This window comes from Meleagris gallopavo, chromosome 4 (assembly GCF_905368555.1).
Source record: "Meleagris gallopavo chromosome 4, MGAL_WU_HG_1.1, whole genome shotgun sequence".
NCBI classification, from domain to species: Eukaryota; Metazoa; Chordata; class Aves; order Galliformes; family Phasianidae; genus Meleagris; species Meleagris gallopavo.
This window is the reverse complement of record NC_139407.1, coordinates 45,520,192-45,544,911: the sequence shown is the minus strand read 5'-3', so window position 1 is coordinate 45,544,911 and position 24,720 is coordinate 45,520,192. Positions and strand designations below refer to the sequence as shown.

Here is a 24,720-nt window from a genome sequence, read left to right as displayed (position 1 = left end):
CCTAACGCGATAAAGATGAACAAACACAGCCTCTCTGCATTGCTGGCTTTTAGGAGAAAAAAAAATAAGACTTTGAAAAATGAGTATCTTACAGAGAAAGGCAAAGAACTATTTTAAGAAAAAAATAACAAGTCCATCATCACTTTCAGCACAGTGACATGTGAGATTGGTACGGCAGCAGAGCAGAAGTTACACTTCGTCATCAGGGTACCGGTTCATTTCTTTTGGATGAAAATAACATCTGTACAAGTACACAGTTACAGTTATTTTTAATAATTTTAGAAATTCACAGTTTTACAGACTAACAAACGGTACTTGAAAGTCTTCAAAATATCAGCTTCATGCTGACCCAAAAAAGTACACATAACCAAAGTGCTATTCATGTGTTGGATAAAAACCTTCACCTGATTTTTGCAATTAGAAAAATTGCAAGAATTTTTTCCGTAGGTTATTCAAGGGTTTCTTCTCCTAAATCAAAATAAAGTGAGTGAGCAGGAGGTGCTGCTCCCTGAATTTCATTATTATTATAATGCATTAAATAGATATATAAAAAACAAACAAAAAAAGCTTGAGGACATGGGGAAGGAATAACTTAAGTCTGTAGCTTAAATCACTCTAAAGTGATTCTTTGACACGTGTCTTTGCTTTGTCTAAACTTGGCTTTTCTTGACATGCAGGTTGAAATTTCACAAACCATTTCTTTATAAACACATATTTGGCCTCCCAAAAAGCAAAGATGGCTGACATCTGTGGTGTTTCTTGGTTTGTTTGCCTTTCTTCTGTGTTAAATTACTTCTTGAAATCTCTATGAAGATTTGCTTTATAAAAAAGTGCCAGGCCAGGAGACAATTGTGAGGGTAATTTTTCCTTTCAGTTCTTTGAGCATCCTTGCCAAGCAGGCGTGCATCATTCCTGATGTGTTTCTGCCATTGACAGCAAGGAGGATATCACCACATCTGAAAAAGCAAAAGGCAAAATATGAGAATATTAAACAAGGGCACTTCTTGGGCAGTGCCGAAGTATCCATTCATTGGGTAGGAGAAGTGTCACCATTATTTTCAGGCTCACCACTGTTCATGAATAAGGGAACAAAGCAGCATAGAGCAGTTTCCTATCGCTGTCTACCCAAGTAAAAAGTTGATTCCCCTCCTTTTTATAATCCCCTTTTAAATACTATATAGTATAGTGGTTGGATGCTTTTGTTGTTTGGTTTGACTTTCATTTGAGCTGGGGATGTAGAAAAGCTCCTCTGCTGGCATTCTTTTTATTGCTCTAGAAATCAAACTGATGCATCTTTTACTTCTCTTGAGATTGCCATCCAGAAATACAACGAAAGTAAGTAAGTCTGTTTAAGTTCAGGACACTTGTGTCCTGTTTTCAGAGCTTAATTCTGTACTCTGCTGAGCTCACTAGAAATTTGTAATTTGTTAATATGAAGTATGCTTGTCTTCTTACCTGTCAGGGGATTCCTTTTACTTCCCCATTTACAGCGTTCGAGCAAAGCTTGTTAAAAAATCTGGATGAAAGACAACCTAGTGAGAAGTAGCATCATTTCCCATTACCTGATTCTTCCATCGTTGTATGCTGGTGTTCCCCCAACAATGGATTTGATAAAGAAAGGTTTGTTTCCACTGTGTTCTTCATAGCCTCCTACAATGCTGAAGCCGAGGCTCCCGGATGTATTTCTTCGTAATACAATTTCTTTGCAGCTGTACAAATACCTGAAACAAAGCAATCTGATTGAATGTCTTATGGCTAACTCTGGATTAATGAGGCATCCGCCTCTTCATATGCTCATAGAGTGTTTTGAAGACATGAAATAACAGCGAAGTTCCCTTGTAGTAAACTCTTGCCGTTTCCTTCTTTGCTTCAGTGCTGCTTTCCACTACCCGTTATCCTAGAAGTGAAAGAACTAGCTCATCTTGAATTTAAAACAATAAATCAGTTGGTTCACATGGTAAGATTTAATGGAAATGTTCTACTTACGACTGAAAGTGATGAAAACACTCTCAGACTGGATTTAGTATTTGTAAGCTGTAATTCCAGAAACTCTATTTCATTTGCCTCATACAATCCAGTGACTGCTTTTATCTTGTGTATGTGATTAATTGTGTCAAAAGTAGCCAGGCATTCAGAACTGAAAAAAAATCCAAGGCCGATGCATTGAGCCAGAATTGCAGCAATGGCAGAGATCACACAAAGAAGAATACCGGGAAGAAAGAATCCTGAGCTTTTCTTGCCAAGCAACATGGTGAGTTGGAGCATGGAGGATGAGCAGATCCCATTCATTTCAGTCATTGCACTGGAGTACTGAGTCTGCTGTTGGAAACAGTTTGTCCTGATTGTAACAACTATCAGTATTTTTGCTAAGCAAGCTGCAGTCTGCCTCTCCTGCCTCTTCTAAATGTGTTTTATGATATTGTGGGATCATAGAATCCTTAGAGTTGGAAGGGACCTCTGAGGGCCATCTAATCCAACACCCCTGCAATGAACAGGGACACCACAGCTAGTTCAGGTTGCCCAAGGCCTGATCCAGAATTGCCTTGAAAGTCTCCAGGGATGGGGCATCAACCAGGTTATGCTTATTCAAAGCCTAGCTGAAACAAAGAATAGGGGAAAGTAAGAGCAGCGTGAGGATTAGACTCTTACATTCTGCATATGGCTCATGAATACATTAGTTAGAATGCCTGTTCTTTTCACTTTAACCCATTAAAAAAAAAAAATAAATTAGTTACAGAACAACTGAGACTGTCCTTAATTCTTAATCCACTCATCATTATCAGTTTGCCCAGGAATGACTGAAAAGCCTGAAAATCCTTTTGCTATTGCACATCCAATCCAAGTTGGCCCTACAGCAAAAAGGGCAACAAGCTCTATTCAGAACCACTTTAGGTTTCTAAGAAACAGCTTTCTTCCATAGAAGGATTAATAACCTTATCTCAGAGACCACTACGTCTAATGTTCTTAAATTTTGCCAAATAATGCTTCTGCTGTGTTCACAGCAGGATTTTATAGTAGTAATCAATTAATCCCCCAGGGCCTACAAATATTCACCTGCTGCCAGGATGGTAGGTATATAATGTTTGTGCAGGCATTCACTGGCTGCTAATGTAAGAAACAGGTGATGTTTTTTTTTCTTTCCTCAGCAGTCAGGCATTAGTACTTTACCATCTGTGGACTTAAATGTGCAAAATCACTCAGGACCTCTGTGTTTGATGGTACTTATCAAGGTCATGACCAAGCAGTGCCAGGGCCCAGCCGGTAGTGCTATTATGCTGTGTCGGTTTGAGGGGCAGGGCCTCTGCTGCCCAGATGATGGTCTTTACCTAAGGAAACTGGAAGGTTAAATCCTGATGCTATAGAAAAACTGTCAAGCAGGTAAAGACATGAGGAGAGGACATAATAAAGATATGCAGCATTCTGTACAAACAACAGTTACACAGTTTCCATCAGTCTGGAAGGCACAAATACATGCTATCAAGATCTATGCTAGATGAAAGAGATTGCTTGCCAGCATTAGCACATGCTGTACATAATTACCAAGCCAAAAGGTATTTTTCTGTAATGGAATGGCTGAGTTTCAGTTGCCCATTGCCCTTGCACCATATCTTGAATCGGAATAAACCGATGTTCTGATGTTACAGAGCACCAAACTTTCATTTCCTTTAGGATGAACGAGATACATCTTGCTCCAGTATTTTTTTAATTAATTTCAGTGCAACACTGTTTCTGATCATCTAGTGATGTTCCTACTTTGCAGATTTGCAGAGACTTCCTGAAACCAGAGCAGAAGATCACTCCTACTTACCTGAAGTCAGTCCTGAAACCACCTGTCCTCAGCATGGCCATTTTGTTCTGGAGATGGACCCCTATGTCCTGCCCCAATGCCCCATTCCACCTATTGCTGACAAAGGGCTGTAACCTGCCCCTTTAAAATGGAGTTTCACCCATAGGCTACAGGGCATGAACACGGCGCCACTCCTAAGCCATTCATCAGTGCTGCTGGGAACGTGAAAGTGATGCCAGGAGCCCAGCACATGGGATGCCAAGCGACATCCCAGGCTGTTCCTGCAGTGTCCTGAGCAAAGAGCAGCCTGAAGGGAGGTATTTCATTTGGCTCTTTCCAGCTGCATAGTAATCAAGGCAAGCTAAGAAGTGCCACAGAGAGAAAATGAAACAGTATTTGCGTCAGCTGAGGATGCTTAGTGTCTCTGAGTAGATTAGTTTTCTGTGGTGTGACCACCAGCCCAACTGATCTGACCCAGTTAAGCTGCCATAACCCACTAAACTGCAAGTAGTCCGAAGTGAACTATCTTCTGTCTAGGAGCAAAGCTGTTTGCAGTCTTTTGCTACTGTAAGCTACTGTAAGCATGCCAGTGGTCAAAAAGCTGAGGACAAGGAGTAATTTATGTGTGAGCTGCCTCAGATTTGAGCCTTGAGGATAAGCAGCCTAGACACAGACCTATCATAAGAAATGCCACATCCAAGCATCAGTTACTGCTCACAAGGAGTTTAAAATTGCCTGTTTTCAACAGCAATGTACAGTTCCCTCCTGTTACAAAGCATAAGCAGTCCCATGATCTGGGAGTCAAAGCCAACCGGGCAACAGAAGAACAGCAGCAATAAGGTTGGAAAAACAGGGCACTTCCCCCTGCCTGTAACAGGGGAGCATCTGGCACCTGAATGGAGTGAAGTTTGAGAAGTGCACCCATTGGAGCCTGGAGGGAGCTAATTTGGAAGAACTTCTCTCCCAACTCCATGTTTTAGGCCCAGTACTGCCCCTGGTTTGCAGAATGACTTTGGCCAACTCCTGTCTTTCTCGTCTCACTTTGCAGATGAACAAAAGCACTCGTGTGAAGTACTAATGCTTGTAAATGTTATGACAGGATGATCTATAAAGTATTTTTAAGTGCTAGCTGAGGGAAGGAAACATAAGGAGAGAAAAGAAAGAGCGGGAACGCAAGCTGGAGCAGGAGAAACATCACAGGGCTGGGGAAATGCTTTTCACCAGCTGCTGCACATTATTTGCTCTGTGCATTCTTAACAACATTTCTCTCCAACAATAAACGTGACTTGTCTTCCTCAACAACAAAAAATTAAATTAGCTACCCTGAAATAAGTCTCCAGGCTGGAGTGCTTACGTTTCTGCATCACTGTTTCCTACAGCCTGCAGCCCCTGCGCCCATGCAGTCCAAGTTTTGACAGATGTCAGATACACATGTGTGTCTATTTTATAACCACCCCATACTGGACTGTGCTACAGAAAGAGCAGAGAAGTTGTTTACATACTAGCAAATCACAGAAAAGCTATTGAGGCCAATATTAAGACTGCCAAAATTCAAGTGAGTTCCGCAAACGTTGAATTGTGCAGGACAGCTTTTCTAAGGCTGTGAGCTTCAGTAAGGACAGATAACCTGTCTGTCTGATTCTGCTGCTACTGACTGGATCCAGAAGTTTTTCTCACATAGGTATGCACTGTCCATCTTCCCAAATACCTGACATGATCTCATACAGTGATGATTTTGACATTGCTACCTTACCACCAGCTGTTTCAGTTGTTCTTAGATGCAGGCACCTTGGAGCAGTCCCTCTGGTAAATGGTATGGTTTTACTTCATGCTCCTTCCTCCTTGGTTGCACACCAGGCACCCAGACGGGCCTGTCTGAAGTGTGTGTGGACGGAGAATCATTTTCTCTACAAGCTTGGAAATCCATGGGACTTCTGGAAATACCTTGAGATCTATTGGGCTGTGGTCCTTGCCAAAAGCACACTGAAGGGCAGGTAGAGAAAGGCTGAATGCACTGATCGGTGGGAAACGAGCTCATTTGATACTTTCATATGAGCGTGCACTGTGGGGGGAAAGTGAAGACTCCAACTGTACCTAATGAGCAAATCCAGATCTGATCCTTGTGCCCCACATGCACCAACCAACTCCTTCTGAGAATGAAGTACACCTTTGTTACCATCACTCCTGCCCAACCCTGGCCCCTATCTCAGCCTGGTGGTGGGTCCGGCGTGCTGGACCAGCATACTAATGCCCTGCCCTGGGTTGGCAGAGAAAGGCACACTGTGCTTGCCATTGCAGCTGGGCTGAGAGCACAATGAGCTTCCTGTTTGCAAGCTTGCTGACATTGGGGCTGATTTTCCTTCAGACTAAACTGGTGGTAATGGCTTCACACATGCAGCCTTTGGAAGGGGGGATAGAGGGAGCTTAGATACTGCTTTTAAACGAAGAAAAAAAAATCCTCCCTTTTCCTCACACACTTCAAAGCACTACTTGATGGATGGGAATACCAGGTGCGAGTCTGCAGCACTGTGGAGCTCTGTCCTTCACCTCAGTCACCTCAGTGAGGACGTGGGAACTTCGGGCAGCTGCGGGTAGGAGATGAAAAGTAGGCAGTTCAGGCTGTCTGTGCAACAGAGCAAAGGTGCACTGACACCAGAAGCAAGCAGGGTGCATCGCTTGTGCCCATTTAGCTATGGACTTGAAGGCAGGACTCAGCATCACAAGGCCTGCTCTGCTTGCCTCCTTCTCTACAGGGAACATTACTTATTCTCCAGTGCTGCATGTTATAAAAATGCAGTGGTCACACTCAGGGACGCAGAGGAAGCAAGCAGGAGTGATAACCTCACTATTTCTGCCTGCCTGCAGTACAACTGGGAGACAGGAGTTCACCATTCCTGAAGGAGCCAGTGGTAGGCTATTGGTTTTCTGCTTTATCTTATTACTGCTTTTCCTTCACAGTAATAAGAGTTCAGTCCACTCCACTGCAGGAGAAACCTCCCATCCATTGGTGACAGGCATACAACCAGCCTGCTCTAGACAAAGATATTAGCTTCAGATGGGCTCACAGAGCACATCCACGCAAGGCACCATTTGACCATCAAGGCAGAGCTTGCTGCAAGGTGAAGGAGCTCAACATCGCTCAAGGCAAGAGGAGGAAGAGCATCGAATCTCTGCGCAAGTGGGAAGGTGAGGTCAAGTCCTGAATTTGAGCAAGGCCCACCTGTGCTGCAGACTGTCTCTTCTCACAAGAGAAAGAGGTTTTCTGAACCTCCACTGGCTTCGGGAATACGTGTGGAAGTAGCTAGTAGTCTGAATTCTTCATTCTTTGAGGCTGGGGAAGGAGGGTTGCCACCAGTGTGATGCTGGTTTTGTGCATCCATAGACTTGCAGCATGTCCTCAGTTTGTACTTCACAAAATGTCTCTGAAGCTGCAGGTATATGCTGTGTGCACCAACTGGGAGGGAACTTCACGGCATGCGACGTGGCTTTCATTATCCTTACTGAAAGGACAACACAGCTGCTTCCTGCGTGTGACAAATGTGCTTCTTCCAGTCGGGGGTGGGGTGAAGAGAGGTGATCTGGAGATCTGGCCAACTGTATGCACTGTGCAACATCTGGGCAAAGCCAAACAATCCAGCTGCCTTTGGCAAGGGAGAATGAAGGCTGTGCAGCTTGGGAGCAGCAGGAGGGGCAGCTCTGCCTTCTGCAGGGTGTTCGAGCCAAGGCCTCCATACAAGTTCTTCCTCTCACTCCCTAAGTGCCAGATACGTTTTCAGGACTGGAACAACTCAGGATACTTCCCTCCCTTACGAGGAGATCTGCGTGTCTATTTTTCCATGTACACATACCCACTTACAAAAGGGAGGTATTTAGAGTAAAGTCTGTGATGGAGCCTGGATTTAATTAACATGTCAGGGCAATGAATCAAGCCAAAAGAGAGAACTGCCAGAGAACACAAATCTTTCCTCCCACTCCCCTTCAGCGGGAGGCAGCCGCTGTCGGACTCACCGGGGCAGCCCCAGCCACGTCACCCAGGATGGCGACCACTCGCTGTGCTCGGCGGCCTCGCTGCGCTCCCGGCCATCACATGTCCTCATCTCCAGGGCCTTGAGCACCACCGAAGAGCTGGTGTTTTTCAGCAGGGCCACAGCCTCGTTCCGGCTGACCCCTGTCAGGTCAATCCCGTTCACATTCAACAGGATGTCACCTGTGATAAAAAGAGATGATTGAAAAGACCCCGCTGGTATTGCTAAGATGCCTCCCCATGGATAACAAGCAAAATCCAGAGCCAAGAGCTTGCTGTCTAATGAAGCTGTTGATGGCACCACCTAACCTACATAACATAAACGCTGTGGTTGTCCTTGCAGAGGGACACCCCTCCTCAAATCTAGGGTACTCTTGCAGCACCTCATCTGCATCCTCCATGCTGGCAGTCCCAGCACTGCTGAGTGAACCTCTCCTGTGGTCTGCCCCGGGAGGCAAGCAAAACTCTTAAGGCTGCTCAAAACCTTGGAAGCCTATGGTACTGTTGTAACATCATGTATTCATTTGTTTCCAATTTTATCAAATTAACTAGGCTGAATTTTCCATGCTGGGTTGTCTGCTTCATAATGAATCTATTTTTTCTTAATATTTTTTTATTTTTTGTAAAATGCATCCCACTGAGAGGCAGTTATTTCCCAGCAGGAGGAGAGGGGAAAAGCTGCCTGTTTGCTCCTGTTGTTGCGTTGTCACATGCGTGAGGAGAAGCTCCAGTTCCTGCAAAACGAGATCCCTACATAAGCTGGGGTGGGCTGCAGGGCTCAAAAAGACCAATTCTCTCCCTGTTCTGACTGTCCTGGTGCTGTGAGGAGCTGAGTAATTCCTTCTGTGCAGTCAGAAATTCCCTGCAGCTTTGGGACAGTGTGACCCAGGTGAAGCTGAGAAGACATAGCACCCCCAGAACAGTGACATCTGTCACCATTCCTCTGCCCTCTATCAAGACTGAAAAAATACACCTCAACTGGCTCTGGATGGCTTGTGCTCATGGAGGAGGAGAATCCATGAATGCCTCTGATTGCATCAAGAGCCAAATGGAGGTACAAAGCCAATTTTTTAGGCAACATGTTGAGCCACAGGGTATTAGCATTACTTCATACACAATGGGAATTCTGCTCAGCTATCTCTCTTATAGCTCATAAATTATATGACAAACAAGCTCAGAAATGTACATAAAAAATCCCAGAACAATCACAAATGTTGCATAATGAAGATTTCAGCAGTTAAGAGATAGTGGTGCAGGCTCTTTTTTTCTGTGTGTGAAAAATGGTTGTTTCCTACCACAATACGCCTACATTTCCCTTTACAGAGGTGGTTGTTGCTGTGAATCATTCCTTTTTTGGGGGCTGACATGAGACCCTTTCATCTGCCACCTCCCAACAGAAGCCTCTGGGACTGCTGCAAGTGTCAGGGTATAATGCTTTTGCACTATCCCTGCTTTTCAAAGGAACCCTTTGAATTAAAGCAGGCTGCCAAGATCCCCATCTTTTTACCTGTTTTTATCCTGCTGTCTCTGCTGATAACTCCTCCTGGTTCAACGCTTATCACATAGATAGGCAAATCCCATTCTCGGTTCGTTGCTCCGCCTGCCACAGTCATTCCCAGTGATTCTGTGTGATCTTTCCGGACAGCCACCACCTTCTCATGACAGGTGACAGTGTGAAGAGTGCTCTGTGATGGCAAAAACAGCAACAACAAACATGGTGGGCAAGGAGACCCCCTGACATCTTAAGCAATTTCTACTGAAGCAAGTATTCACCAGGAAACACTTAGGGAATACCAAAGCACTTGACAGCTGCCTGCCATGCCTGGGCTTAGGCTCTGCAGAGTCAGAGGTACAGCCAAAATAACCCACACCTTAAAGTCAGACACAGCCCCCACTGAACTCAGAAGTGTCTTAGCCATGAAACTCTGAGGATTGGGTCTTTGAAATATAAATATGGAGAACGATTAAAAAAAAGAAGAAAAAGAAGAAAGAAAAGTTCTTGATGCTAAGATCAGCTACTAGGACCACCACTATTCCTCATTTCCGTAATGATCAGGCTATGAAGAGCCCTGCCCCTCTTGCAGAAGCCCTCTTGGAGCTAGAATAGCTGCTAAATGTGTTTCACATGTAACCCCCGCCCCCTTCTCATTCACAAGTGTGACTTCACATTCATGATATGCAAAAATAATCTATAAATCTCATTTAAAGCCACATTAATCTCCTCCAATCAATTTCAGATCCCACAAGGACATCCCACTTCGATTCCTGTGCCAGCAAAGCAGAAAGAGGAGCAGGCGGGCCTGTGGCTGCTCCCGCCACCACCAAGGTGGAGGAAGGGAAAGAGCAGCAACAGAGATATATGGGAATAGAGAGGAAAAAGGAACAGCCTGAGTGACAATTCTGTGGTGCAGGGACAGCGATGTGGGGTGCTTGCTTATACACAGTGCGGAACGGCTTCATCTCTGGGGAAGCCACAGACCCTTGGGAACAAAAAGGCAAAGAAATTGGTGAAGAAGATCTCTTCCTCACTGCAAGTAGCAGCAGACTGAGGCTGCTGTTTGGACACACCAACCTCTGTGTGCAGCACATGGGCACTGTGTCAAAGTCATTGGGTCTACGGCTTCCAACTGAACCTAAACATTTCTGAGGCTTTATGACATTCTCCTTTACAGAACGTGGATGTTCCAATACAGCACATTTCAATCATTCCAAAGACCACATTTGCCTTCAAGGTGTAAATGTTTTAAACTCAGTAGAGTTCTGTCTCTGTGCAAACTAAACTTGAAGTTTCATCCATGTTTGCACAAAAAAAATGTTGCCCTTTCTCTCCCTTGAAAAGGAATGTCTTTTTGTCAGGAAATAGCCACTTTCTGAAGCGAATGGTGGAAGGACACTACTAATTTTCACAACAACACAGTTTGTAATTCTGTAACAAAATACGCAATTTTGAGTTAGGTTGAACCCAGAGCAATCCAGTTACTCTTGCCATGTCCATCATGTCCCAGACACCACAAATGCTGACTGATAAGCCAGACAGGGCTCTATTTTTGAGGAATCAGTGCTTTCTAAACAGTGCTGGCAAACAAATTGTCCTGTTACATTTCAGCAAAGAATCATAAAAGCAGTGATAGTTGTATACTCAAGCACGTAGGATCAGTTTTCCTTTGAAGCTGCTCTACCCACATGTCCTTTTACGTGGCTTCAGATAGAGAGGAATTAGGGTGGTTCAGTTGAGACAAAGGCAGCGATGAAAGTGAAGCAATGCCTTTTTTAGTAAACACATGTAGAGCTTTCCTGGAAGGACCACTGATAATGAATAAACCAGTTGAAAGGCGGTGTTTATCAGTGACTGCATTTCAATGCATTCTCTTCCAAACAATTGTCCTCCTCTGTCATTTTGAAGTGATCTTAGAGGTCAGAAGAAAAATCTAACAGTTCATTTTCTCCTTTTTAAAAAATATCTGGGGGTATATTTACTGTAAAATAAATATTTACAGCAGATTATCACAACATCAAAGATATGATGCAAGTCTTGAAGGCAAGGTACATAGCTGTGTCTGGAAGATGAACTTCACCTGAAGGCTAACCTGCTTGTAAGTCCACAGAATGTCTCCTGTTTAAGCAATGGGACAACTTAAGTACTGGGCATTTAGTGAGAGAGGAGAAAGAGATCATTTCAAATTAAAAACGAGTGTTATTTAATTAATGGCAAAGCTCCCATTGACTTCAAAGAAATCAAATCTGGCCTATTTCTTCATTCCAGCCCTGCTCAACAGCCTCTGCTCCACAAGAAAGTGTTCCTGACATCTTCTCTTTTCTGAATCCAGGCAGAAGCCACATCTCTCCACCCTGCAGACCAGAATATGGTTTACAAGGACCCAAGTCTCCCAGACACCACACACAGCCCATCACTGCCTCTGCAAAAGGAGGTGGCATCACATGGTACCAGCCTGAAAGAGCTGACTTCTCACTCTTTCTAGATGGATGCAAGTTGATGGGAGGACAACAGCTTGGCCCAAAGTGATTTCTCAGCCCTTGTATGAACAAGGTGGCTGCTGGAAGCTGGAGTTCACTCTCGGCACCAAATGTAAGGCTTGCAAGCACTTGTAGCCCATATTATGTACATGAGAACTGCTTCCCTCAAAGAGAGTGTTCCTGACATGCTAACACCACCCACTAAGGTAAGCCCAGGGGAAAAAACAAACAGCTAAAATTCACAAAAATTCAGGTCAGTTAGCAATCATTCTATCTATCACAGGAAACAAAGTAATCCCACTGATGGCAGTAGGTAGCAGATCCACCAAACCACACACACGTAGCAAACTCTCTTGATAGTAAACTGCAGCCAATATGCACTGTGCTGCCTTGTGTGTGAGCAGGAGCACATGCTGCACTTGGACACTGTGCAGACTCTGGGCCTGCAAACATTACGCCTGCACTAATGTCTATTTAAAAAAATAATGTCTATTTAAAATAAAAGCCTGCCAAAGCTTAGAGTTTAAAGATCTTGAATTGCAAATGATGCTCAGCTGAACCTTCAGCAAAAAAGCAGGAGAAATTCAAACTGACATGCTTGTACTATATAAAAGGGCAAATAACACTCCAGTAGTGATTGTATAATCCCAAAAGCCCGCAGTGTCTGAAGATAATCGTGTCCACTGGCTGTACTGATCTACAGATCTATTGCCAGAGCATTTTCTCTGAGACAGGCTCTCCACTGCCGGCACAGAGATGAAGGGAGGTGGTAGTAACTCAAAGTTTTGTTTCCTGGCTCTGATCTTCCCTGGACAGTGCCCCAGCAGTGGCATTGGGCAGAAGCCCACAGCGGCCCACTCACACTCTAGTGGAGCACGCATCTCTTGAGGCAAACTGGAAATCCCCCCACAAACTCTTCAACGAAAGATGATTTCTTAGCCTTAGAGGGACAGTTGCAAGGTCAACGCTGACCTGCTAAGCTTATAGATCCCCCAAATAATATTGAATTTACCAGATTTGTCCAATACTTCTTGGTATAGGAAGAGAAAATGGGGATCTGGGGCAGAGTATGAAAAACAAGCAGTGTAATCCCACATGGTATCAATTAATCAGATCTCCATGGTAGAAATAGCAGGTGCTCCAAGCATCACTAGAAATCATATAGCAGCAACATGATATAATTGCTGTCCTACACATATCTCCCTGAGGAAAGCATTACTTCATTAGTAAGTAATGTTTTGCAGATGCATGATTAGCTGGGCACTACTGCTACTGGCTAGTGGCTACCAGGCATTGACTGCTCCATGATTTAACTCTTGCTGATCCTTACCGAGAGCTGGGATTGAGACTTCACAGAAAACGAAACTAACGGTAAAGATACACTGCTATATTTTTTACTCATTAAAAACATTGAATAAATGTAGTTTTGTGGGTTTTTTTAAAGGAAGTCTGCAAAGACTGTATCATTAAGCATCTGTAATGCAGAGCTAGGCTTGTCTCCTGGCTAATAGTTGTGCACCCAATCTGGCAGCTGGTTCAGCCAAAAGGTTTCTCAAGGGGCACTTCTGGCTGCCCATCAGGCAGGATGGATTTAACCAGCCATGCTGTTCACCTTCTGTACACCCCCTGGTGCAGGGGGCCAAGGAGGCTTTGTGTAGGGGTGACACTCAGAGTAATTGACATAAATTAACCAGGAATGTAACTTAAATTTAGTGAAATAAAGAAATTAATTTATGCAAGGATGTTCTTGCATACAGTAAAACTATGTTCAATCTACTGTAGTTTCCCATAGTATTAAGCAAAAGCCACTGTCACTCATCAGGAGCACCTCCATACAGCAGTTTAATTTGGTCTAAGTGGCATTACTCCTACTTAAAATTATGACTGCAGATGAGTCAGAGTCACTTTTCTGAATGCAGGCAAGTCTTTACAATACAGAAGAGAGCACCTAAGCCCCTCTGACACAGGCTGCCTTTTCTAGACCAACACCATACTCCTTTATCCCTGTCCTTCTCAGCCCAAGGATAAGACTTGGATACCAAAATACTTGCAGGGGAGGGCACTCTCAGTGTTCCATTCCTGCTGTAAAGGTGACATTCCCTGGGCTTATACAGTAGTGGTACAATCAAGCACAAGCTTCCAAAACCAGCACATTTGGTGTCCAAAGCCAGCAGAAAACTGGTATGCTTGGCACGGCCAGTGAGGACTTTCCAGCTCTTGAGCTGGGTCAAAGCATTTGTAGCTTAAGAAACATTCATCAGATTAATAACTACTGTAACTTCCAAGAAGCTTATAGGAACCCCTTAGATCAAACTATGAGAGCTGTTTCCTGCACACATTGCTTCAGTTGGAGATATAACAATAAACCTCTTATTGTCATCGAAGCATGTTTTCCTGTGTGGCTCAGGTCTCTGCACAAGTCCAGCTCCACGCCCATTACACCACTGCCCCACCATCCCCCTTCACCTTCTCTTCACCTTCTCACCTCAAACCGAGTGAGGGAAGAAACATTTCCTGGAGCACAAATGATGAGGAGCACAGTTTTATATTTCAGTTGCAGAATAAGACACGATACTACTGGTGACAGGATCCAGAAAGGCAGCCCTGAGCCCCCCAGTCAGCCACCCAAAGGTCCCCTTTCCCAAGGAAGAAGCAGAGCAGACATGTCCTCACCTTACTGGCACTGATCCTCTCAGCAGGATAGGGCTGGGGGCTGCTGCTGTAAATCCATCCCGTCTCCTGCAAGATGTCAGGGGGCTGCTCTCTGGTCTGCCGCGATACCACAAAGTGGACGTGCCGCTCGCTGGCCTGCAGGAGGAAGCACAGGGTGAATCCCATCACTCTGCTGCAATGACCCAGAACAAGCTGAACAGGAAGGAGTCACCAAACATAGATCCCATTTAAGCTCATTTTGGATTTCCCTCCACAGTGTTTGCATTAACAGGAAGAATTACCAGTTCAGGTCATACAAGTTTACTGCCAGCTACTTAAAACTTGAAAATTTAGTGTTAATGCTGAAAAAAATCTTTCTGTCTGCCCTAAATCTGGCTGCAATTAGTGACCTGACCCATGATAATGCAATCACAGTTCATTTCTTGTGTCCTGCATGCACCAGGGCAGACCAGCAATGAGAGACACTTCACAATTAGTGCTGTAACGAGGAGCATGATCCAGCTTAGGCTGTTGAGGGTGGAGAAGAACAGTGCAACAGAGTCCACCTGTGTGTAACAAACACAGCAGATGTAAGGCAGCTTTAAGAAAGGGATGCTTCACCACTTGAAGAGGTAAAATCCTAGTGTGCCAGAACACAGAAAAAGAGAATAAGAAGGCACAAGCAAGCGCATAGAGTAACAGCATTAGGTCCCAGAGGGACTCCTGTCTGCTTGTGTGGGGGTCATTATCAAGGATCTAATTTGGAAACCCCACCAAGCATCTCTGGAGCTTCTGTTGTGTCACACTTTCAGTGCTTGCTACCTCCTGCTCTCTGGGGAGGAGCTCCAAGGAAATTTGAATAAGCAGCTGGAAACCAACCCCAGATCCAGTTGCACTTCTGAAATCAAAACTCTCATGGACAATCAAGAGAAGCCAGGGGAGGCTCCTGAGATTTACATTTTTATTATTCAGTTTGCTTTTCCTGTGGCTGGATTCAGTAGTACTGAGAATTAAAAATGCTTTTGAAAAGTATCACTAAAAAAAACCTTATCTCTACCAAACCCCCAAATGCAAGTCTGAAATTTGCATGTCCAGCCCATGCTACTTGAAGGTGCTACCTCAGTAAAAAAATGCATATTTCTTAGCTATGTTACCTGCACTTTGGGAGATGATGGGTTTCAAACCAGCAAATAAAATCTCCACAGCTTCATAATATATCATTTGGTATACACCTATATATATGTTAAAATAACTTTCTAGATATTTTTACTAGGTTTATTGTTACCAAACAATTTTGCCAGTACCCTTGGGTATTCATCTGGCACCCAGAAGTAGGCTTCTATCTCTTGGAAGAAAGGAAACCACCCCAAGGTCTCTAGTTTGTAAAATACTCAAAATGTAGCTGAAGAGCACATTATCAAGGCTCCTAAGGGCATTTGACCCCATGAAAATAGAGTTTTCCTTAAAACAAACAACTTTATGCAACTTCTGTTTAAAGCTCATATGTTGCCACATGGTTAGTCTCAAAGTTGGTTATTTAGAGGAAGGTTGTAAACGTGACTAATTCTCTGAGGACCGACTAACAGAAGTTCAACAAGAGCATTGCAACATTGCATTTGTCTCCAGGTCAGTTAAGTTAAGTAATTTCTCAGAAGTCAAAGTGTTTTAAAGAGTTATCCAAACAAGAGGACTAGCTTTTGTATTTACATACTTCCATATACAAACCCACTACTGTTTCTACTGATCAGAATATTAATTACTGCTTCATTCTGATCTCTCCCTCCCTCCTCCTCCTTTACTGCTTGTTTTTCCCAGTCCCTTCTCTGCTCTATACACTAAAGCAAGAATTAAAGAAATGAGGTTTGCTTTGAATACTCATTTGAATACAAGTAAAAAATGGAAACCATCTACTAGAATTAAAATCTGCATTATGGCCAAAGCAAATCAAACATACATTGGGGAATGTTCTGCAAAGCTTTGGCCTGAAAACCTCCAAAGGTCTCTTCTGTGCCAGGTTGATTCTGCTGCTGCTTTTGGCAGATATTTCCCTGGGATAGAGAAAGCAGCCTGAAACATCTCCGGTTACCTGTGCTGTGACACCCAGTGCTGCTGGAGGTGCAGTGTTCAAACACAACAGCAGCCAAAAGGGCTGCCTGCACCAATGGGCTGCAAAGAAACACCTCTACACAAAGCTGACTGCATGCAAGCAGGCAGGGAGGCAGGGACACAGTGACAACTTCCAAGTGGTCATTTGGAAATGAGGCAGCCCTGCAACTACCTTGGCCCAACCAAGCAGATAGGGCTGATGTCCTCACACAACTGCCTACTCTTCTGGTACCTTGATCATTTTCATGTCACACCCATGTGAAACAGAGGTGGGACATCACGTTATTTAGATTGAAAAGTGCCACATCTGACACAAGATTGTGACTAAAGATGACATGGCAAATGGGGAGCAGCAAGCTCCTGAGTGTTACAATGTGTGCACATTCTTAATTAGCACGTACATGTTTTCTTCATTTCAGTTCTTGTGACTGAGCTTCTAAACAGGCTGACACATAATCTCCGGATAAACAACTGCTTTGCATATGCTGATGTCTAATCACTACAGGACTGAAGAATCAGATTTTTCTCTATTATTCATTATTTAGCAGTCAAAACTAATCAGACTCTGCAGACTCTGCAGAAAAATGAAGTTCTCCCAACTGTGATTGGCATAGTAAACCACTACAACCTTTTATCATACCAGTGAATGTTCATTAGGATTTTAAAGGAGCCAATCATGTCTTAGAAGCATATAGCACTGTTAATTTGAAGACCTTAATGTGCAGAGTGACACACTCTGAGATCTCAACAGACAGGGTACTGTTGAGAAATGGGATGACGAGGTAAAACGTCTGTGTAAGAAGCAAATGTAAAACCTTAGTATAATGTTTTTTCTCTGGCATAGCATGGAAGCAGGAAAGGCAAGTGATAATTCATGAAAAAACAGGGCAAAAAAAGACAAAGGATCCAGGAATTTTGAATCAGACAAATGTGATTCATAGAGCTCACATCAGTGCAATCCTGACTGTTTGGAAACCTGAGTCTCCCCTTTGATGGGCATGTTGTTTAAATTCCCAGAGACTGGTATGCATTTCAAGCATTATTATAAATAACATCTACTCTTTGGAACCCAATAAGAACTTTGGTAGTGTTTTCAAACACTTGTGTGTGAATGTTCTCATTAAGTCATTTTTTCCATTTCATCTCAAGACTACATGTGTTTTTTGCTTATGAGGCACTGTTGCCTTGTTTTGTAGCCATAAAGAACTGTTCCAAGAATACCAATTTTTAGAAAGGTTTTCATTCCCGACTTTGTTCCCTTTGGAGAATTTAACATCCCTCCAACTGCCGCCTTCTGCTCCCAGTTAGTGATCTACATAACGTAATCCAGAAAGATGCTGGACCAGAATTTCAACAACTGGTGTTATGCAAAAGGATGTGGTTTTGCTTCCCGAGCAGGACATGCCTGCTCAGATGAGTGGGAGGCCCTGCTCTCAGCATGAAGACAATCTAATGGCTTTATCTTTACCTATGCCATAAACTTTTCAGTGAGAGTTGGCCACAGCCATCTGTGAACCTATGCTAAAGGGGGAATATTTGTCACAAAATGCATTGCATTTAAAGATTCTTTCAGCCAGTCTTGTGTTACCCTGATTCCTGATTATACCCCCTGAAATGCAGAGCATCCAGCCTGATTCAACATCTTCACATTCAGGTATGTGAAATTCTTCAATATGAGAACATTGCGCATCCCTTTAAATGAAATGTAAAGTTGCACAAGTACAATGACTACTATAAATAAGAAAGAAAAGCAACAAAAAGCAAAGCTAAGGATCTTTTATATTCAAGTTTTCTAAAAAGGTAGGCTGTAAAGAAATAAATTTAGTGAAATGGTTCTGGAGGGGAAATTAGGCAGAAGTTCACTGATTCTGTAGCTGAGAAAGACAGTGACAGTTTTGTGGCAAGGCTGTTAAGTGCATCAGAGAGGCACCCCTTTAGTTCTCCGTAAGAGTCTAAATTGAGATTTATAAAAACTACAGAACAAGATCCTTATTTTTCATCCCCAAAATATCTGAATTAATGCTGGATTTAGGTAAGAAATATCCACAAGTTATATGGAGTACCTTCAGTTGTAAGACATGCCTGCAGGAAGTCACTGATGCTGGGATGCTCATCCCAAAACATGTCAGTGGTTGCCTTAGACTTCTCTAGTTTGTTCCCTTCTCCCCTGGAGGGAGTCAAGACCCTGCTGGACTCTGTGACATTGGAGTAAGGCTGGTTTGCATTTTGGCAGATACAGAGTGTGTCATAGATTCATATAATCATAGAATGGTTTGAATTGGAAAGGATCTTAAAGCCCACCCAATTCTGACCCCCTGCCATGGGCAGGGCTGCCACCCACCAGGCTCAGACTGCCCTGGGCCCCATCGAACCTGGCCTTGAATGCCTCCAGAGATGTAGCATTCAGTGTCTCCGGGCAGCCTGTCTACCTCGCCACCCTCTGAGTAAAGGATATGGAGATTTACATAGACCTGTTTTTTGAAACAAAGCCATGAAGTGAGCTGATTGCAGGAGGCATCGTGGGGATGCAAATGCACATATTCACCCACGTGCCTGCAGTGACACCAGGGAGATTCCAGAGGTACCAGTTCCCACCCTTGATGGGAAAGGAGGCTTGGCACACCTTCCCTCCCGTTAACACACATCTATTAATCTTGTCCCCAGCAGCATTATTACGGATGGTGAAAATGCATCACTTGGCTTTTGCCAAGTCCAGAAACAGTGCCCAAAGCCATGGTGACAGACCTGGATCAGCTGGGCTGCACTCTCCGGGCTGCCGTACCGATGGTCATGCCCATTGATGGCCAGGACCCGGTCATTCTCCTGCAGCTGGCCATCACGGGCAGCCACTCCTCCATCCAGCAGGTTGAAGATGAACACGCCGGGTTCGTCGGCCCTGCGGACCAGCTTTATCCCTAGCTGCTCGTCAGGGCTGCTTTTGTTCAAAATGACGTGGAAGCTGTCATCCCTGCTGCAGTGAGCGTCGAAGCTGAGCCCGCTGCTTCGGCACCGGTACCGCTGCTCCCTCAGCACCGTGAGCCGCAGCACGTGGCAGGGCTGCTTCAGGATGGACAGGGCGTAGTGGTGAGGTACGTTTTTGATGTCCATGCCGTTCACCTGGAAGAGAGAGCTCTAAATCAGTGGCAGAAAGGCAATTTAATTTGAATTGGCATGAAAACGGCTGCTCTATTTACACAGATGTCTTCACATGAGGTGGTGTGCTCTGCTCGCAACAGCGTGGTGCAGCAGGCCAAGTCTGTGTGCGAAAGAGTCCTTCCTCCAAGGAAAGGACGCACTGTACAGACACTTTCTGCCTTTTTCCCCCCCCTTCTCTCAGCTCGGATAGTCTCCAGACATAACTGTTATTTCTCAACTTTATTATTGCTCTCCCCCAAAGCTCCAATATCCTTTCATATATCTTGGTTTTATTTCACTAGCTTCTGATTTCAGATCACCTTGCCAGCCCTTCCTTCCACTCCCACTGCTTTCCAGTTGTTTCTCTTCATTATCTCTCAGATGTTTTAGTAAAAGCAAAAAACAAGACAACAACAAAAAAAAGCCCCACTAATGAACCTCTAATTAAAATGGAGAAAAAGCCTCAAGCAGAAGGCCAAAGAAGGCCAAAAGCACTGGGTATATAGCAGGGAGTCATGCTTACACACCACACTGGAATATTGGGCTTTTTGTTTTTCTTTTTCCAGGAAGGATTTACCAGAGATTTGCCTTTTTTCTGAGTACTGAAACATTAAAGTAATGTAGCACCCTTTCAGAGCTCCAAGTCAAAGGGGCAGCTGAGAGAGCTGTTCTTGTTCATTACTGGAGCCATTGCTCACAAGATACATGATTTTTAACCATCTGGCCTAATTCTTGCTCATCTGTTACACATTTCTATAGAAGCAGAAGTAACAGCCAACAGCTAACACCTGAAAGCTGTTCATTTGTTCCTAGAGATTTCACCTGTGGCTGCTGATGGGGCAGCTCTCACAGATCAGAGCAAGCAGTGCCTCATGTTCTATAGTGCCGATACAGATAGGACATGAGTTGACCAGGCCCCTGTCATCTCCTCTGGTGTAAGTGGGATTTAAGGCAATGGAAACTGCACTAAGTGAGATTCAAATCCACAGCTCAGTAGAAACAAACAAACAAAAAAACAGGTCAAAAAACCCTTGCCCCGGCTTTCAGAAAAAAATGTTTATTCTGCTGGGTCAGACATGCCAACATCATGCTGCAATGCATTTTGGATCTGCCATGCTTGGCTAAAAAATATAGAGAAGCCTGATAACTGAGTGGGAAATACAAACAAATGTGAGTTAGGAAAACAGCTATGATGAATGAAATCATCACAGCACGCAGAGGAACCAGACTTCTTGCATGTATTATTCCATCTACACACGGAGGCAGCACTGAAAATCTCACAATCAATTTATAGTTACTCTTTGTCAGGATACAATTTTTTTTTTTATCTTGTACTCCCACAGTACTGTACCTTTAGTATCATGTCTCCAGGCAGCAATCTTCCATCTCTGGCAATTACTCCATCTCGATAAATATGCTGTATAATAATGTGAACCAGAGGAGTCTCGCTGCCTCCCACAATCCTAATGGCCAAGTTCTCATGGGGATCAGTCCGGTTGATCTTAATGCAGGTGATTTCACCATCTGGAATCAGGTGATACAATCTGGGGAAACCTGGAAATGTACATCGTAAGGTATTTATATGACATTTTGTCTTTGCTTCATTAAAACATGCACCATATGACTTCAAGTTCCTGTCAGTTGCCCAAACTAGGTTTTATGCATTGATATGATAGATACTACGTGTGGAGCAAGGGAAATGTATGTTTGCTTTAGTGAACTTGAAGGGATCATTTTTAATGAATATATTCAAGCTTCCTTTCTGTTTTTTTCCCCCTCAAAACACAGCCTCAAACACTTGATGCAATCCAGACAGATGAAATGAGCTTAAGAAAAAAAATGCAGATATGTGTGCTAAAATTTTAAGGGAACAAAATACGTTTTTAGCCACCAGAGACCCCTCTGAAACAGGTCACAGCTCCTCACTGGCCCTAGAGAATATGGGCATAGACAAGCCAACAAACCCTGGTGGTCTGTGCTGCAGTGGGCTGTTGACTTTCCTTACTGCTAGAATCCCAGACTTGGCTTGTAACAGCCATGCAAGCATTTATTTATTTATTTATTTATTTATTTATTTATTGCCTTGAGCTTACAGAAAGGCAAATTTTCTTTGGCTGAACTGGACTCTTCATGCATGAAGAATGAACCACTCTACTTTCAGAAGCAGCCAGCCCTCCTGAATGAATCTGTTTTCCCAAGATTTTTCACGTGTTATGAACCTGTGGGGTAGGAGGGAATGATGATGACTGCTCAGCTGCAAGGGAAGATCTCTGCTGGCATTGGCAATTTGAGTGGGAGGAAGAAGGACCAACTGTGTGCAGGGACCCTGTTTTTTAGTTATAATATGTTGGAGGATTGCATCCCCTTCCAAACCCTATTTTTTAGCTGACATGTTAATCTGCACAGCATGTCTTGGGCAATTTTAATCCACATTCATCATTGAGTAAAATTCAAGTAAAAGCAGTACTGTCCAGTACAGACACATCAATCCTTAAGTGTCTTGTGTCCCTCCATATGTGAAATAAAACTTTTGAATTTCTGATATAAGAGTCCACATCTATGTGAAAACCTGCAAGTAGAAAAATGAAGTGCTAACATTTTTTCAATAATCTATTTTAGAAATTAAAGTACAGCACTTGCAACTGAATAGCAGAAAACTGTTAAATGAAAATTAATAGAGCAGTACCAGAGATAGAATAAATATTTCCTACTACAGAATTATCAGACAACAAACCAGAAAAGCACCAAAAGTTCCTGGTAGAGATCAAGGGGAAAGAAAGAGTAGGAAAATAAAACCATTAATAAATACCACATTAAATCCCTTACCACTTCTTGATCATACGCTCTTCAGAATGGGAAGTTGTCTTCCTCCACGTCTGTAAAAAGCACCTACCAGTTGCACAGACTTCGACTTTATAGTTTTATACAGAGTTGACAGGCAATGAAAATCTATCTAGATAATTACACAGCTGTACTCAACCTAATATCCATGGATCACTTAGTTACACTCTTGTTGCAGTTTCTGCAGCTGTACTGATTTGCTTCGGAGTTGTGCACAACTTTAAAGTCTCAGGACAGGAAGGTGCATACTCATACTTTCTGAACATTATTTGCCCAGTTTGGAGCTTGTTTGATTCTCCCTCGTCTGAAGGTGGACTCATACCATCTAAAGGCAGGCCTCTATCCCAAATGCCTAATTTCCTATGCAGTGTATGAGCACCCTAATGTTGCTGCTGAACTGCCTCTGTTGCTATGTAAGAAGACAAAGCCAATTATCTGATGGCTCAGTGAAGTGCTTAAGGCCAGATGACAAAAGCACTCCTCAAAAATCACTGAAGGCTTTGTCCTCATGCATAGTTTGTACTCTCAGGGTAGCTCTAAGGGTTTACATTAGTAAACTACAAATGATAATATAGACCCTCACTTATTCTCTTTTCTGCTCGAAAATGGAAGAAATAAATATTTCTATGTATTTTGTAAGCTATCAAAACAATTCCATAGCAGAACTGATCCCACTTCACTTTGCATGATGATTCAGCTCAGGTTGTAACAAATAGCACTTTGTGGCTTAGGCATTCATTCTCCTGTATGTCAATCTGATCTCTTTTTCTAAAGGAATTAGCTATTTCTTGACCACTGAGAGCAGATTGAACAAGCTGCTGATACACTCATGTTATATCAGTTTCTAACTATGTCAGAATAAAACCAGAGCAACGTGGCAGTGAACAAAACCCATCACATACGAAAGAAAAACTTATGTAAGTTCTTTTGCAAGTTCTCTTCTTGAGCAATGCTTTAACTGGTTTATTAAGTATTGCAGTGGCATTTGGCTTATTTTCGATATGACTTTATGCAGACCCTTTGAAAGAATTTCAAAAAACTGATTTCCTTCTAAAGCATGCAGTTTACGACAAAACAAATCTTCCTGCAGCATTTTTCTTGCCAGTGTGCAAGTCACTATGTTCCTCTTTTCATAGGATATGCTGCTTCACATTCCAGGTTTGATTTATTTGTGTTCTTTATTGAATATAATTAGTAAATTGTACCTTTTTCTTCTCTGATGAGCGAAATATCAAAATAAGTGGATGACCACTTAATTTCTGATATCTTCATTAAAGATTTGCCTCTTATTTTCAACCAAGACATACACATAGATGTTCACATAATCAGCAGTTTAGACTGTCACGAGAAAAAGACAACTGACTATTTTAAAGACTATGTTTGAAAAACTGAATGTATAAAGTACTCACACACATATTTTTGAATAGCAAAATTTGAGATAGCTTTTTCATCAAACAATCTGTATATATTATGTGGAGGCTCATTACAACCTACCTTGCCTGTTTTAAGAAAACGTCGCACCTGGAAACAAAGTCTTTGACCTGAAATTTTGTAATGTGTGCACTATCCCCACAAAAGGTGGGCCCTGCTCCAGCACCCGGTTACCCACAGTGAATGGGACCTCAGCAGGTCTCACCAAATATAATGGGTCTGGGTAAGAGCTTGCAGCACTCACATGCATGCATCCTACTGTGGGGTTTGCACAGACCCCACTTTCCAACCCTTTCTAGTTCTTAATTAAAGTTCTCAGTTCCCTTTGACCAGGTTTTCCAGAGCAGGAAAACCCTGGAGTATTGCATACCTTTCTTTACCATTTTATATTTCCAGTCCTTAAATATTGAAGCACTGCTGAATCTAGAAAGAAGTAAATTTTCTGTCTTGTTTTTGGTGACTCTTGCAGGTCTTTCCACCGAGTGTTGTGTTTTTGTTGCAGGGACTGGTATGGAGCATTCTGAATCTGTCAATAATAACAAAATGTCATCTCCATTCAGAAATATTGTCTGTGCTTTTTCCTCAGGTAATATTTTCCTTATATTAGAGTGAAATTTTATCTGTACTTTCATCAGAGTAACAAATAACACAGGAGAGGCCAGCTTTCCCATCAAATTCTGCTTGTCTGATACAACACAGGAGACCACACAATTACTAGTACATTAGCCATGAGACTATAGCACTTTTAAGTACACTTAATATTTTAGCC

The 24,720-nt window shown here is 43.1% G+C and overlaps 1 protein-coding gene across 4 annotated transcripts in view; it reads right to left on the bottom strand.

The window, feature by feature from the left end:
• Positions 1-252: 252 nt before the first annotated feature.
• LNX1 (ligand of numb-protein X 1) overlaps positions 253-24,720 on the bottom strand; it is a 74,996-nt gene continuing 50,528 nt past the window's right edge. For 3 of the 4 annotated variants that reach the window (XM_031553146.2, XM_010710201.4, XM_085223148.1), the window contains exons 5-12: positions 24,322-24,477; positions 21,031-21,233; positions 19,290-19,661; positions 14,460-14,594; positions 9,319-9,496; positions 7,796-7,994; positions 1,563-1,721; positions 253-956 (exon numbers count right to left, since the gene is read on the bottom strand). In XM_031553146.2, coding sequence (XP_031409006.1) covers positions 821-956; positions 1,563-1,721; positions 7,796-7,994; positions 9,319-9,496; positions 14,460-14,594; positions 19,290-19,661; positions 21,031-21,233; positions 24,322-24,477 — 1,538 coding nt within the window. In that variant the 3' untranslated portion in view covers positions 253-820. The remainder of the gene's footprint in view (positions 957-1,562; positions 1,722-7,795; positions 7,995-9,318; positions 9,497-14,459; positions 14,595-19,289; positions 19,662-21,030; positions 21,234-24,321; positions 24,478-24,720) is intronic. The other variant, XM_010710204.4, reaches the window with a different exon arrangement.